At 39.0% G+C, this 15,000-nt stretch overlaps 1 protein-coding gene across 1 annotated transcript in view; it reads right to left on the bottom strand.

The window, feature by feature from the left end:
• The window catches only part of LOC115009147 (voltage-dependent calcium channel subunit alpha-2/delta-4-like), a 71,899-nt gene that overhangs the window by 47,280 nt on the left and 9,619 nt on the right, over positions 1-15,000 (bottom strand). The window contains exons 3-16 of the mRNA XM_029432942.1: positions 13,769-13,885; positions 13,167-13,226; positions 10,443-10,605; positions 10,226-10,357; positions 10,038-10,098; positions 8,160-8,310; positions 6,756-6,830; positions 3,904-3,993; positions 3,323-3,436; positions 2,999-3,077; positions 2,436-2,569; positions 612-629; positions 110-187; positions 1-34 (exon numbers count right to left, since the gene is read on the bottom strand). The exon at positions 1-34 is cut by the window's left edge and continues 47 nt beyond it. Coding sequence (XP_029288802.1) covers positions 1-34; positions 110-187; positions 612-629; positions 2,436-2,569; positions 2,999-3,077; positions 3,323-3,436; positions 3,904-3,993; positions 6,756-6,830; positions 8,160-8,310; positions 10,038-10,098; positions 10,226-10,357; positions 10,443-10,605; positions 13,167-13,226; positions 13,769-13,885 — 1,306 coding nt within the window. The remainder of the gene's footprint in view (positions 35-109; positions 188-611; positions 630-2,435; positions 2,570-2,998; positions 3,078-3,322; positions 3,437-3,903; positions 3,994-6,755; positions 6,831-8,159; positions 8,311-10,037; positions 10,099-10,225; positions 10,358-10,442; positions 10,606-13,166; positions 13,227-13,768; positions 13,886-15,000) is intronic.

Raw genomic sequence — 15,000 nt, forward strand, 5'->3', positions numbered from 1 at the left:
AGCCGACCACACCAAGCAGGATCCCATGGGACAGCTGGAGAGACAGGCAGCAGGGTCACGTTTACGTCCTCGTTATATAGATTAAAGATAAATAAAAGTAGACACTGACCGTTTCCTTCTTCTTGCTGAAGACCGGCATGGCCACCGACGTCATCAGCAGCAGACTCTGAGCTTTGGTGGTGAAGAGCTGCGATGAAGCACAACAGTCAACACAGAGTGTTCATCGATAAACAACAACACACACTTTGAACATGAACGATGGATCGAGCTTCTTAAAGATCAGCACTTAAAATTAAAAGCATTTCTCTCTAACCGGCTGTCTTGTTGTTGCACTGTCCCTTTAAATATCAATCATGTTTATTGTGACTCTAACGAGCCTTTGAACTTCACAACGCTTGTGTTCTACTTATTAAATGATGAAGGGTGAAGAACTAAGTCTAGATCTAAAACTACAACTTCTTCTACTTCTACTTCTTCTTCTACGTCTACTTCTACTTCTTCTTCTACTGCTTCTTCTACTTCTTCTTCTTCTTCTACGTCTACTTCTACTTCTTCTACTTCTATTTCTTCTACTTTTACTTCTTCTTCTACTACTACTCCTACTTCTTTACCTCTTTGGTGTTCGGAAGCTGCCGGAGCGATGAAGGGAAAAGCCCAGAGGATCATGGGAGAATGAGAGAGGAAGCATACATACAGATGAAGGTGAAGCGACAATGATGATGAAGATGATGATGAATGTTCCCCCCCGCGGTGTCTCTCTGTAGTCACTGAGTTTTGTTGTAGTTGTTTTAAATCTCCTTGTAGTCTTTTTGCATCATTTTGTCTCTTTGTAGTCGTTTTGAATGTCTTTGTTGTAATTTTGCGTCACTTTGTAGTTTTATTGTATCTGTTTTTGTCCATTGTGCGTGTCTTTCTGTCTCTTTGAGTCTTTCTGTCTCTTTGAGTCTTTCTGTCTCTTTGTAGTCTTTCTGTCTCTTTGAGTCTTTCTGTCTCTTTGTAGTCTTTCTGTCTCTGAGTCTTTCTGTCTCTTTGTAGTCTTTCTGTCTCATTGAGTCTTTCTGTCTCTTTGTAGTCTTTCTGTCTCTTTGAGTCTTTCTGTCTCTTTGAGTCTTTCTGTCTCTTTGAGTCTTTCTGTCTCTTTGTAGTCTTTCTGTCTCTTTGTAGTCTTTCTATCTCTTTGAGTCTTTCTGTCTATTTGTAGTCTTTCTGTCTCTTTGAGTCTTTCTGTCTCTTTGTAGTCGTTCTGTCTCTTTGTAGTCTGTCTGTCTCTTTGAGTCTTTCTGTCTCTTTGTAGTCTTTCTGTCTCTTTGAGTCTTTCTGTCTCTTTGTAGTCTTTCTGTCTCTTTGAGTCTTTGTCTCTTTGTAGTCTTTCTGTCTCTTTGAGTCTTTCTGTCTCTTTGTAGTCTTTCTGTCTCTGAGTCTTTCTGTCTCTTTGTAGTCTTTCTGTCTCATTGAGTCTTTCTGTCTCTTTGTAGTCTTTCTGTCTCTTTGAGTCTTTCTGTCTCTTTGAGTCTTTCTGTCTCTTTGAGTCTTTCTGTCTCTTTGTAGTCTTTCTGTCTCTTTGTAGTCTTTCTATCTCTTTGAGTCTTTCTGTCTATTTGTAGTCTTTCTGTCTCTTTGAGTCTTTCTGTCTCTTTGTAGTCGTTCTGTCTCTTTGTAGTCTGTCTGTCTCTTTGAGTCTTTCTGTCTCTTTGTAGTCTTTCTGTCTCTTTGAGTCTTTCTGTCTCTTTGTAGTCTTTCTGTCTCTTTGAGTCTTTGTCTCTTTGTAGTCTTTCTGTCTCTTTGAGTCTTTCTGTCTCTTTGTAGTCTTTCTGTCTCTTTGAGTCTTTCTGTCTATTTGTAGTCTTTCCGTCTTTTTGAGTCTTTCTGTCTCTTTGTAGTCTTTCTGTCTCTTTGAGTCTTTCTGTCTATTTGTAGTCTTTCTGTCTTTTTAAGTCTTTCTGTCTCTAATGAAGTCTTTCTGTCTCTTTGTAGTCTTTCTGTCTATTTGAGTCTTTCTGTCTCTTTGTAGTCTTTATGGCTCTTTGTAGTCTTTATGTCTCTTTGAGTCTTTATGTCTCTTTGTAGTCTTTCTGTCTCTTTGTAGTCTTTTTGTAGTTTTATTGCATCTCTTTTTGGCCATTGTGCTTCTTTTAGCTGTTTGTGTCTCATTGTGTCTCTTTTTCCTTCTTCAGTGTGGTAGTTTTGTCTCCTTGTAGTCGTGTGATTGACTTTCCAACAAGAAATGTTAAACCCCCGCTGACCTCTTGACCTCTTGTGTCTGTGACCCCCTCAGTAATCCATCCATGCTTAAAGGAATAGTGCACCCCAAAATGAAAACCTAGACAATGTTTTACTACTTTATATCTGATACAAGATCCTTAAAACATGAAGCCCTCGTATGAATAATAATGAGCTGCTCCTTTAAGCTCTGTGATTAGCCGGCTTCGGCTCACCACAGAGTCCATGTAGGCCTCCGTCCAGATGATGTCATGGTTGTGGTTGATGACCATTGGTCGGCTGAGCACGTGCAGATACTCCATGACGTTCTCCTGCACGTCGGCCAGCGTGGAGATGTGTGTGTAGTAACCTGTGGAGAACACACGGAGACACCTTTATATAGTAAACTGACTGTTTACACCTGTGTACATGTATTACATTTACTACATTCAGTTCATTCATTACAAATGTATCTTACTTTATCTCAGCCCTACATCTGAACTTTAGTTTGTATCTTTTCTTTTTGGTTTTACCAGCATGACTGTATTTAGTTGATGTATATATTTAGAGAGCGTTGTAGGAGTGAGTGTGAGAGCCAACGTGTGGCTGCTGGTGGACAGAATCAGGTGATCACTCAAATATTATAAGCGTGGTGGTAACCTGGCTGAGTCCTGGAGGACTGACACTTCCCTCTCTCCACCAGCAGCCGGCGCTCTAACCCCACCCCACTGCCACAGACTGCTTCTCTGTAATTGTTGCACATATGATAATAAAGTAGAAACTGAAAACAGACGCTGACCTTTGTTGTTGCAGGCGATCCACTTTGTGTTTTGAGCGAAGGTCATCTCTCTGCCGATCAGGTAGGTGAATACTCGCACCTGTACAGAGAAACATGATCATCTAATGTCCTGTTTCAGTCACTGTGTGTGTGGGGGGGGGTGTGTGTGTGTGTGTGTGTGTGTGTGTGTGAGAGCTCTAATTCTTACTGAAATATGGGAATTAGAAATAAGGGCCTGGTACCTTTTGGAGTTAATTGTCAATAACTATCTGAGAATTTACGGGAGCTGCACTTTGTGATAAGATGCTGCAGATGTGCACAGACATGAGACATCCAGGTTCTCACCCGGCGCTCCGGCCAGTTGAACTCCTCAAAGACGGACTCGAAGTCCTCCATGGCTCCGTCTGTGATCAGCATGATGGCCTGGTTACACATGCTGCCCTGACCTTTCACCCTCGCCTGCACACAAACACACAGTTTACACGCAACCAGAGCTCATTCTATTTATGAAAACTGTGAATAGAAATGTTTTCCCACTAGGGTTTGGAACTGGAACTACGTTTCTAAGACCCGAACCCTAAAGGTCAGGTACCAGGCATAAAGGTCTGCGTATCGGTTCATAAACACACACATTGGCTCCCGGTCTGTGTGACTTGGGCAGGTTTCAGTGTAACAGTAGGGGAGACCGGGGGAAACTGTAACATCTGAAATTGTACCAATCAGAACTAACTTCTGAGTGAAACATAAATATGTTATTTTTCCTGTGGAATAAGCAAGTGACTTATTTTCGCCTAAAAGAATCGAAATGAAGAACCGACAAGAACTGGAATCAATAATCAGAACCGGAATCGTTAAAATCCAGACGATAACAACTCCGTCGCTAAACAAACCTTTTCCCATAACTAAGATGAGACGATGACACAAACCTCGTTGAGGATTTTGAAGGATTCCTTCATGGCATTCTTGATCTTTGCTTCTCCTTTAACATGCAGCTCCTCCACCAGCTGCTTAAAGTGCTGAGACACACACACACACACACACACACACACACACACACACACACACACACACACACACACACACACAACGGAGGGGAATGGCAATTTATTGGTGGTTCAAAAAGTACAGAAAAATATATATTTTGAAATTCAACCTTTAAAGAAGTCAGGACGATAGTAAACATTTGATTACATCAAGTGCTGTATATAGGAACAATCTTGACCTCATGTTGGTCCTGTATATATATATATATACACCTCTCTGGGAACCATCACCTTATCGTGGTGGAGAGGTTTGTGTGTCCCTATGAACCTGAGAGCTGTGTTGTCTGGAGCCTAGTGCTCCTGGTAGGGTCTCCCAAGGCAAATTGGTCTCAGGTGAGGGGCCAGACTAAGAATGGTTCAAAAACGACTTCATGAAAAAAAAAAAGGGAAAGGAAAGGAGAGACCCTGCCCGGAGGAAGCCCGGAACCCCCGTCTGGAGCCAGGCCCAGAGGGAGGGCCCGACAGCGAGCGCCTGGTGGCCGGGTTTGCCACGGAGCCCGGTCGGGCACAGCCCGAAAAAGCTACGTGGTGCCTCCCATCCATCCATCCTGTGGGCCCACCACTCATGGGAAAAACCGCTGGGGTCGGGTGCGCTGTCACATGGGTGGCAGTGATGGTCAGGGACCTCGACGGACCAGACCCGGGCAGCAGAGGCTGGCTCTGGGGACGTGGAACGTCACCTCTCTGTGGGGGAAGGAGCCGGAACCAGTGCGGGAGGTGGAGCGCTACCAGTTGGATCTGGTGGGGCTTGCCTCCACGCACAGTCTTGGCTCTGGAACCGTACTCCTGGATAGGGGTTGGACTCTATTCTTCTCCGGAGTTGCCCAAGGTGTGAGGCGTCGGGCCGGGGTGGGGATACTTACTAGCCCCCGGCTGAGCGCCGCTATGTTGGAGTTTACCCCGGTGGACGAGAGGGTCGCCTCCCTACGCCGTCGGGTTATGGGGGGGAAACTCTGACTGTTGTTTGTGCCTATGCCCCAAACCGCAGTTCTGAGTATTCAGCCTTCTTGGAGACCCTGAATGAAGCCCTGCAGGGGGCTCTAGTAGGGGACTCCGTAGTCTTGCTGGAAGACTTAAACGCACACGTGGGAAACGATGGAGACACCTGGAGATGCGTGATTGGGAGGAACGGCCTCCCTGATCTAAACCCGAACAGTCGTTTGTTGTTGTTTGTTGCTAGTCATGGAATGGCCATAACAAACACCATGTTCGAACATAAGGATGCTCATAAGTGCACGTGGTACCAGAGCACCATAGGCCAAAGGTCAATGATCGATTTTGTGATCGTATCATCTGATCTGAGGCCGCATGTTTTGGACACTCGGGTGAAGAGAGGGGCGGAGCTGTCAACTGATCAGCATCTGGTGGTGAGTTGGATCAAGGGGTGGGGGAAGACTCTGGACAGACCTGGTAAACCCAAACGGGTGAACTGGGAACGTCTGGAGGAAGCCCCTGTCCTGGGGATCTTCAACTCACACCTCCGGCGGAGCTTTTCAGACATCCCTGTGGAGGTTGGGGGCATTGAGTGGGCGATGTTCAAAACCTCTATTGCTGAAGCTGCGGTGATGAGCTGTGGTCTCAAGGTCTTAGGTGCCTCAAGGGGCGGTAACCCTCGAACACCGTGGTGGTCCCCGGTGGTCAGGGAAGCCGTCCTTCCGGGTTATGTTATCCGGGAGGACTCCGGAAACAGTTGCAGTGTACCGAAGGACTAAAAGGGCGGCAGCCTCTGCCATGTCAGAGGCAAAGCATAGTGTTTATCAGTTAAACCGCTTGCCTACTTCTGAACTGACACGAGCAATCAAACTGGAGCTCCGTGTGTGTTTGTGTTTTTTTACAGTACTTTTTAATATATAGGTATATATATAAATATACATATATATATTTATATATATACATATATATATATACATATGTATATATATATATGTATATATATATACATATGTATATATATATATATACACATTATATATATATATATATATATATATATAATGTGTATATATATATATATACATATGTATATATATATATATATATATATATATATGTGTATATATATATATATGTGTTATATATATATATACATATGTATATATATATATATATATACATATATATATATACACATATGTATATATATATATGTATATATATATGTATATATATACATATGTATATATATAAATATACATATATATATTTATATATATACATATATATATATACATATGTATATATATATGTATATATATACATATGTATATATATATATATACACACATTATATATATATATATATATATATATAATGTGTATATATATATATATATATATATATGTGTATATATATATATATATATATATGTGTATATATATATATACATATGTATATATATATCTATATATATATATATAGATATATATATATATATTAATATATAGATATAGATATATATATATATTAATATATATACACCTATATATTAAAAAGTACTGTAAAAAAACACAAACACACACGGAGCTCCAGTTTGATTGCTCGTGTCAGTTCAGAAGTAGGCAAGCGGTTTAACTGATAAACACTTGTGTGTGGTGTGTGTGCTTATGTGTGTGTGTGTGTTTATGTGTGTGTGTGTGTGTGTGTGTGTGTGTGTGTGTGTGTGTGTGTGTGTGTGTGTGTGTGTTAGCTGGCTCCTCAGCTCTTTAAGCCTCCATGAAGCAGATAATGGTCTTACCTCTCTGTTGTCCAAGTCGGCCTGGACCAGAGTCCCTTTGAAGCATGGCTCCACGTAGCGAACGTAGTCTGTGTACTGCACACAGGAGACACATGAGAGACATATGACACACAGAAGACTCATGAGACACAGAAGACATGGGAGACACATGACACAAAGGAGACACATGAGACACAGGAGTCACATGAGACACATGAGACACAGGAGTCAAATGAGACACGGGAGACACAGAAGACACGGGAGACACATGACACACAGAAGACACAGAAGACACGGGAGACACGGGAGACACATGAGACACAGGAGTCAAATGAGACACGGGAGACACATGACACACAGAAGACACGGGAGACACATGAGACACGGGAGACACATGAGACACAGGAGACACATGAGACACAAAAGACACAGAAGACAGGGGAGACACATGACACACAGAAGACACATGAGACACGTGACACGGAAGACACATGAGACACGGGAGACACGGGAGACACATGAGACACAGAAGAAACGGGAGACACATGACACACAGAAGACACAGAAGACACATGACACACAGAAGACACATGAGACACAGGAGACACAGGAGACACAGGAGACACATGAGACACAGAAGACACATGTGACACGGGAGAAACAGGAGACACAGGAGACACAGAAGACACATGAGACACAGGAGACACAGGAGACACATGAGACACAGAAGACACATGTGACACGGGAGAAACAGGAGACACAGGAGACACAGAAGACACAGAAGACACATGTGACACGGGAGAAACAGGAGACACAGGAGACACAGAAGACACAGAAGACACAGAAGACACATGAGACACAGAAGACACATGAGACACAGAAGACACAGGAGACACAGAAGACACAGAAGACACATGAGACACAGAAGACACAGAAGACACATGAGACACAGAAGACACATGAGACACAGAAGACACAGAAGACACGGGAGACACATGAGACACAGGAGACACAGAAGACACATGAGACACAGAAGACACATGAGACACAGAAGACACAGGAGACACAGGAGACACATGAGACACATGAGACACATGAGACACATGAGACACATGAGACATATGAGACACATGAGACACAGGAGACACAGAAGACACATGAGACACATGAGACACATGAGACAGGGTCTGCACCCGTAACCCTGGACTCAGTAACGCAGTGGTGCAATGTAACTAAGTACATTTACTCAATTTAAATAATCAGTAAAATCCTGCTTTCACATGAATGCACCAGGAACAATAACGTAATGATATGAACATTTCTATACTTCATAAGTTACCTACATTTTCCTGATTATACTATGACTGTGTGTGTGTGTGTGTGTGTGTGTGTGTGTGTGCGTGTGTGTGCGTGCGTTCCTCTCACAGCGATCACGTTGACGAAGTCGTTCTCTCCCAGTGTGTCCAGGATGGTGTTGATGGTGTGTTTGGCGATGGTCATCTTCAGCCCCTTCATGCTGCCGCTGATGTCCACCATGATGATGATGTCTTTGGGAGACGTGGCTGCCTGGATGTACCTGAACACACCATGATAATATATCATATAACGGTATGAAATGTGTTCAAATTAAACTATTTCTTGCATTTATTAAACAACTGTAGAATTCAGAAATTGCCAACATCGACTCGAACATCGAATTGAGACACAGTTTCAGACGTTCTGAATGTGGAAGTGGTTCATTCTTTTAATCCATAATGTTTATTGTACGCACCAGAAGTCTTGTAATTAAATAACCTACGACCTTCTTCTAAATGCAGTTTATTGATGACTAAATGAAAGCGTGTCTCTGAGTTGCATGCAGCCGCTTGTTTCCAGTTCAGCTGCAGTAATGCGGCGTGCAGAGGCGTTCAGGGACATATGCAGCTCTCTGGTATTATTTAGAAATGCATGAACAGTCACATATGGTGCCATGTGGGCAGCAGTGACCCGGCTAAGGAGCAGCTTATCGTCTTTTGCAGAGGATCAGGACTCTGACTGGCCGCTGCTCAGCCGACTCACAGCCAGCAGGACGAGCGCCTCAGACCGACGCTCACATTTTCTCCCTTTTTGTATTCGACTAGCTTCTGTTGTTGTCCGGTAAAAATAGCCTCCACACATTTTCGCTTCACTAGCGACATGTTTGGCTGCGTTAATGCTCATGGCATTCATTTTGAAAAGCTCCTATAGTAAGTGTGTAATAAAGTGTGTACCCAGAATGCATTTCTCCTCCAGAGAACAAACCATTTAAAGAGAAATGAATGCTTTTTAATCTGATACAGCACTAAAATGTATTCAATTGTTGCTGATGGTTGACATTCTGAATCTGTGAAAAGAACTAAAATAAAAATGTGAAATGTTGTGCGTCTTATTGTGCTGACAGGACGTTTCCATGACGCCCTGAAGCATTTCAGCAGACAGAACATAACAACATGTTTGTTTGTTTTCTTAATCATTGTAATATGTGATATTTGCACCTCGAGATTGCTTCTAGCTTTAAAGGCGCTTTATAAATACAATTTATTATTATTATTATTATTATTATTATTATTATTAAACAATCTGGCAATTCAAGGGTTAAAATTCAGAAATTAATAATTATTTGAGTTATTATCAGTTGGTTATGATATTTAACTCAGTAATTGTGGAAAATATACAATATTAATAATTAATAATATACAAATAATATTAATAATTAATAATTATTATAGGCTGTTTCTGACCGTCAGGGGTCAGGGGTCAGGGGTCAGGGTTAGTTGGTGTCACTTTTGTTTGACATCAGGATTCAAGAACACATTCTTCCCGCCATGTTTTACAAACTGATGACTTTCTTCTCTAGCAGAAACGTTTGTCTGCTACGAAGCAACAAACAGAACGTTAAAAGTATTGAACTCCATGAAGCTGCTGGTTGGAGCTTTGAGGCAGGAACATTCTGGACTTTATGTTCCTGTTCTACACACGTGTTAAACATTATTTATTTATCGTAAACAGTTCAACGTGTTCGTGTAAAGACGACGTCTGAGCTGAACCCTCCACCGGCGTCGCTTGTTGAAATAATGAAAGATGAAGACGATGAATGAAAAGTCTTCTTCAGGAGAACATCAACACTCCCCCAGTTCAACCTCACGGTGGCGCTCGAGGGAAAGTCAGAGGATCACCAAAGTCGGTGCGTTTCCCCCTCAGCTCGTCCGTCTGCGGCGAATATCCCATAATCGTTGAGATATCTGTCGCTGTCACTATTTATATTTGAGAAGTCGTTGAACTCACCAGTTTCTGTTCCTGCAGTCGAAAGCTGCGACACCGTTCGAGTCAGGCGTCCATTTAATACCTGACGGACACATGATCGGATATTATCACCTACACACAGCTTCATCTGCACCTTATTATACTTCTGTTGGCTGTGGGTCTCACACTGAAGTCATCGAACCATCGGGACGAACAACTCTTAAACTCACCGGGGTAGATCCGGAAGAAGCCGGTGGAGCTGCCGAAGAATTGCCAGGTGAGCGTCGGATCCTTCTGGAAGTTACCGATGAAGATGTCGTTTAACGCCTCGGAGTTGTAGATGGCATTGAGGATGTTGGGATCTGCACACAAGAGGACGGACGCATCTTAAAAAGCGTCCAGGAAGTATTGTTTTGCACATGTGGCGTGCGAGGAACGACCTCTGACCTCGGTTGTAGACGTTGGTGGGGATCTGGATGTCGCTCAGCAGCATGTTCACCTGCAGGTTGTTGAAGTGTTCGTTCTCCTCCAGGGGAAACTCGGAGCCCAGCGCCACGCTGTTCCCGTCCTCGTCCATCGTGTTGATCAGCATCGAGTTGTAGTAATCAAACTGACAGGAGACAGGAAGCAGGACATCCTTTCACAATAAGACTTGTAGACACAATGTTAGAAAAGCTGGACAGAGGAGGCGTCTCTCCACATTTAATAACAGCACATGAAGAACTCAGTGAAGAACACAAGAGATGACTCCAACATATTCAGATGTTAGAAACTATTTCATATTTTATCTTCACATGTTTTGTTCTTTTAGTCTTATTTTGAATATAATTAATTCTTTGTGATCCTGTTTTATTAAAAGGGGTTTTACTAAATAAACATACTTAAATATTCCTTACACATCATACGTTGGAGTATTAGGGATATCCTGCACTAAACTCTTTTATTTTTATTGTATTTATTTCTATTTGTTTCTTACCTTTGGCAGTATTTTGTATTTCCTCTCACTGTGGTGTAACACCGGTGTACTTTACTGCTGCTAAATTGAGTACGATTGTGCTATTGGTGAGTTAATACGACCTATATGTGTATTATTATATTCTATTTATACTTGCTGTGTGTCTCTGCTGCTGACCCAGTTTCCTCACAGGATCAGTGAAGTTTGATCTAATTTCAGGTGTTAAATCTGCTTCTGCCTCTGATCTCAACACAGTTAGCATGCTAACGTTAGCATTCAGCTTAACGCACAGCTAAAACCAGCAAATTACAGCTTAGACCAGTTAAACAGTGGCAGGATTATCTGCACAGGATCGTTTAAAGCTTCATTCAACATTCAGTTTCTTTCTTTTCTTGCATCGATATTCATTCAGATGCTGTTTCTGCGCACGTCAGATGAAGATGAGGCTGCACTAATAATATTACTAATATTATACTTTCTGTAGAGTTAGAGTCCAGTGGTGCTGCGTACCATTGTTTCAGACATGTGTGAAGTCTAAAAGTCAACATTTATTTAAAAAGATAAATGTAATAAATGTATATATATATAAATATATATATATATATATATATATATATATATATAAGTTATATATATATATAAATATATATATATATATAAACTTATATATATATTAAACCATACAAACATATTTATACTATATATATATATAATATATACTTATATATGTGTGTATATATATATATATATATATATATATACACACAGCATATATAAGTATAATATATATATATATATACTTATATATATATATATTATATATATACTTATATATGTGTGTGGGTATATAATATATATATATATATATATATATATATATAGATATATATATAACACACATATATAGTATATATATATATATATATAAGTATATATATATATATATATATCTATATATATATATATATATATATATACACCACATATATAAGTATATATATATATATATATACTTATAGTATTGTGTGTTGTATATATATATATATATATACACACATATAGAAAGTTATATATATATATATATATATATATATATATATATATACACACACACATATATAAGTATATATATATATATATATATTATAACACACATATATAAGTATATATATATATATATATATATATATATACTTATATATGTGTGTGTATATATAGATATACACACACCATATATAGTATATATTATATATATATATCACTTAGATATGTGTGATATATATATATATATATATATATATATATATAAGGATAGAAGAGATGAGAGATAGATAATGAACATAGAATGAATAGAGAGATGATATATATATATATATATAATGAGATTACTTATGATATGTGTGTCGGATTATAGTATGATATATATAGATACTATATATACACACACATATATAAGTTTTTATTTATTTTAAATTTTTTTAATTTTTAGATAGAGAAGCTAGAATACTGATAGATGTGTGGAGAGTATAGCGATATAGATAGATATAGAGAGAGAGAGAGAGAAGAGACACACACAACAGAGAGAAGGAGAGAGAGAGAGAGAGAGAGAGAGAGAGACACACAGCGAGAAGGATGAGAGAGCGAGAGAGAGAGAGAGAGATAGAGAGAGAAAGAGACACAGAAGAAGGAAGATATACACAAGAGATTATAATATATATAGGATATTAGATAGATATATCTATATATAGATATAGAAATGATATATATTACGATATAGTGGGTCCAGATAGATTATAGATATAGAATATATAACACATATATAAGTATATATATAATATATTATATATATATATATATATATATATACTATATATTTGGACATATAATATAATATATATATATATATATAACTATAAGTATATATATATTATATATATATATATATATATTATATTATATATATATATATATATATATAATAATCTTATATATGTGTGTAACTGTTGAAATATGTACAGAAATCACCAGTTTGGAAGTTTTAAAGTTGATTTGATTAAAACAAAGTAATTATTTGGGTGATGACGTCATAAAATAAGACGACAAACATTCAAAGTTTCATTCAAAAACATCAATAAGAGGTGAAAAATGTAAAATAAGTAAATAAATGTTCCAGCCTGGGATTATTTAACAAAGTAAAACAAATAAAGAGCGCCGACCTTTAATGAAGCGTTGAACTCATGGTACAGGTCGGCGTCCTCTGCTGACTCCGCTAACCTCTGAGGCAGAAACACAAGAGTTCATGAGACGTTTGAGTGCAAAACAGCGTGAACTGTAAAATGTGTAACTCATCATCATCATCATCATCATCATCATCATCATCATCATCATCTCAGGTTACATGAAGAGCTGTGAGCAACCGAAGCAGGTCAACTCTTAAAAACTCTCAGATTGTTTCAAGTTTTATTTTATTTAATATTTCACAAGATTTATTTTTATATTTAATATTACATTATTATATCCTTCATCTATTAATTAAATCTCCACAGCTGGTGTAGCTGTTTAGAAAACGTATAGACTGAAAATGAAAGAAAAGAACAAAATAATATTAAATATATATAAATGTAATATAATAATATTATATTTTCCCAAAAAGACCTGAATATACTGAGTGCAATATGTTTTACTTTGTTGTTATTATTCATCTTGTGTTATGCATGATATGTTTATTTCTTCTTATTTTTTATCCTGTATTATCCTGTATTATTGTATCTATAATATATATATATATGTTTATTTAATATTTAATGTTTGTCCTTACCTTCACGGACTTCATCTTGCTTCCCAACATTCGCTCGATTTCATCCGAATAATCTTTCACCAGGTCGTTTCCGTTCACCTGCACGATCTTGATGATGGACTCCACATCCTTCAGTTTCTGAGGATCCAAACAAACAAACAAACAAATAAACAAACAAATAAAGGCACAAACTGAACATAAACTCATAAATGACAGAGTGCGTTCCCTTCAGGAACTGTTCATTGTTCATAAATAAATATATGTATATATAACATTTATATATATTTAGTTTATGAATATATATATAAACAAACCTACTGTGTGTGTTTGTATCTTCATTAAACTGATGACAAAGAGCTGCAGGAGTCCTGGACCCTGAGATGAGTCGGCACTTCCTGCTCCCTCAGTGGGTTTATTAAATATGTTTTTGGTTCGAAGCCTGAAATCAGTTCTGTTAAAACAAGCTGAAGAGATTTTAACGTTTTGTTCTACGACATTAAATCCGTCATTAGCTAAATGAGACTAAAGGTCGTCACGCTAACATTAGCCGCCGTTAGCTTAGCGGTGGTGACCTGCTGTAGCTCCTTTAAACTTCTTACTTCTGGTGATTGTATTTACGCTTTAAAAATCATGAAAGTGTTGAATGTGATTATCTCGCTGAACACAACGTGGAAATATCAGAAACGTTTGTTTTCCAGAGATTATTTCTGCAATAATCCAAAATCTAATGGAAAAACCTTGTTGGCTGTTTGTGGAGGGAACCAGGGAGGTGCTAACTTCAGGGTCGGACTACAACGATCCGTCGTCCCTGCAGCTCTGTAGGTCTCAGGATATTATTACTTGCTGAATGGTTGTGGCTCCAGGTGCTGATCTTGAAGTTTCCACACAGTAAATGTGAAACTTATCTCATGCTGTTGGCAGATTGCTTGGTTTCATCAGATCATTGGGAGACTCAGACACAGTGAGATTTAATCTGCTGCTGTGATGTTTTTATGTGTATTTTATATATATTTTTACAGCGAGGCTCTCCGAGGTAATCAGGTTACTTTCTCTGGATGTGGATCAGCCGATTGAGGACGAGGAGGAACGGCCCGGTGTGTTTTTACACTCGATTAGGTCGCACACTAAGTCCAATTAGTCCAAGCAACCCACTTACTGACACGTATACATGCGGAGCCAAACACTTAGTGTTACCTCACCTGGAACTTCAGGCAAGAAGGGAGGTTTCCCCAGGCTGATCAAGCTCTTTAGGA

Source organism: Cottoperca gobio, chromosome 6 (assembly GCF_900634415.1).
Source record: "Cottoperca gobio chromosome 6, fCotGob3.1, whole genome shotgun sequence".
Lineage (NCBI taxonomy): Eukaryota > Metazoa > Chordata > Actinopteri > Perciformes > Bovichtidae > Cottoperca > Cottoperca gobio.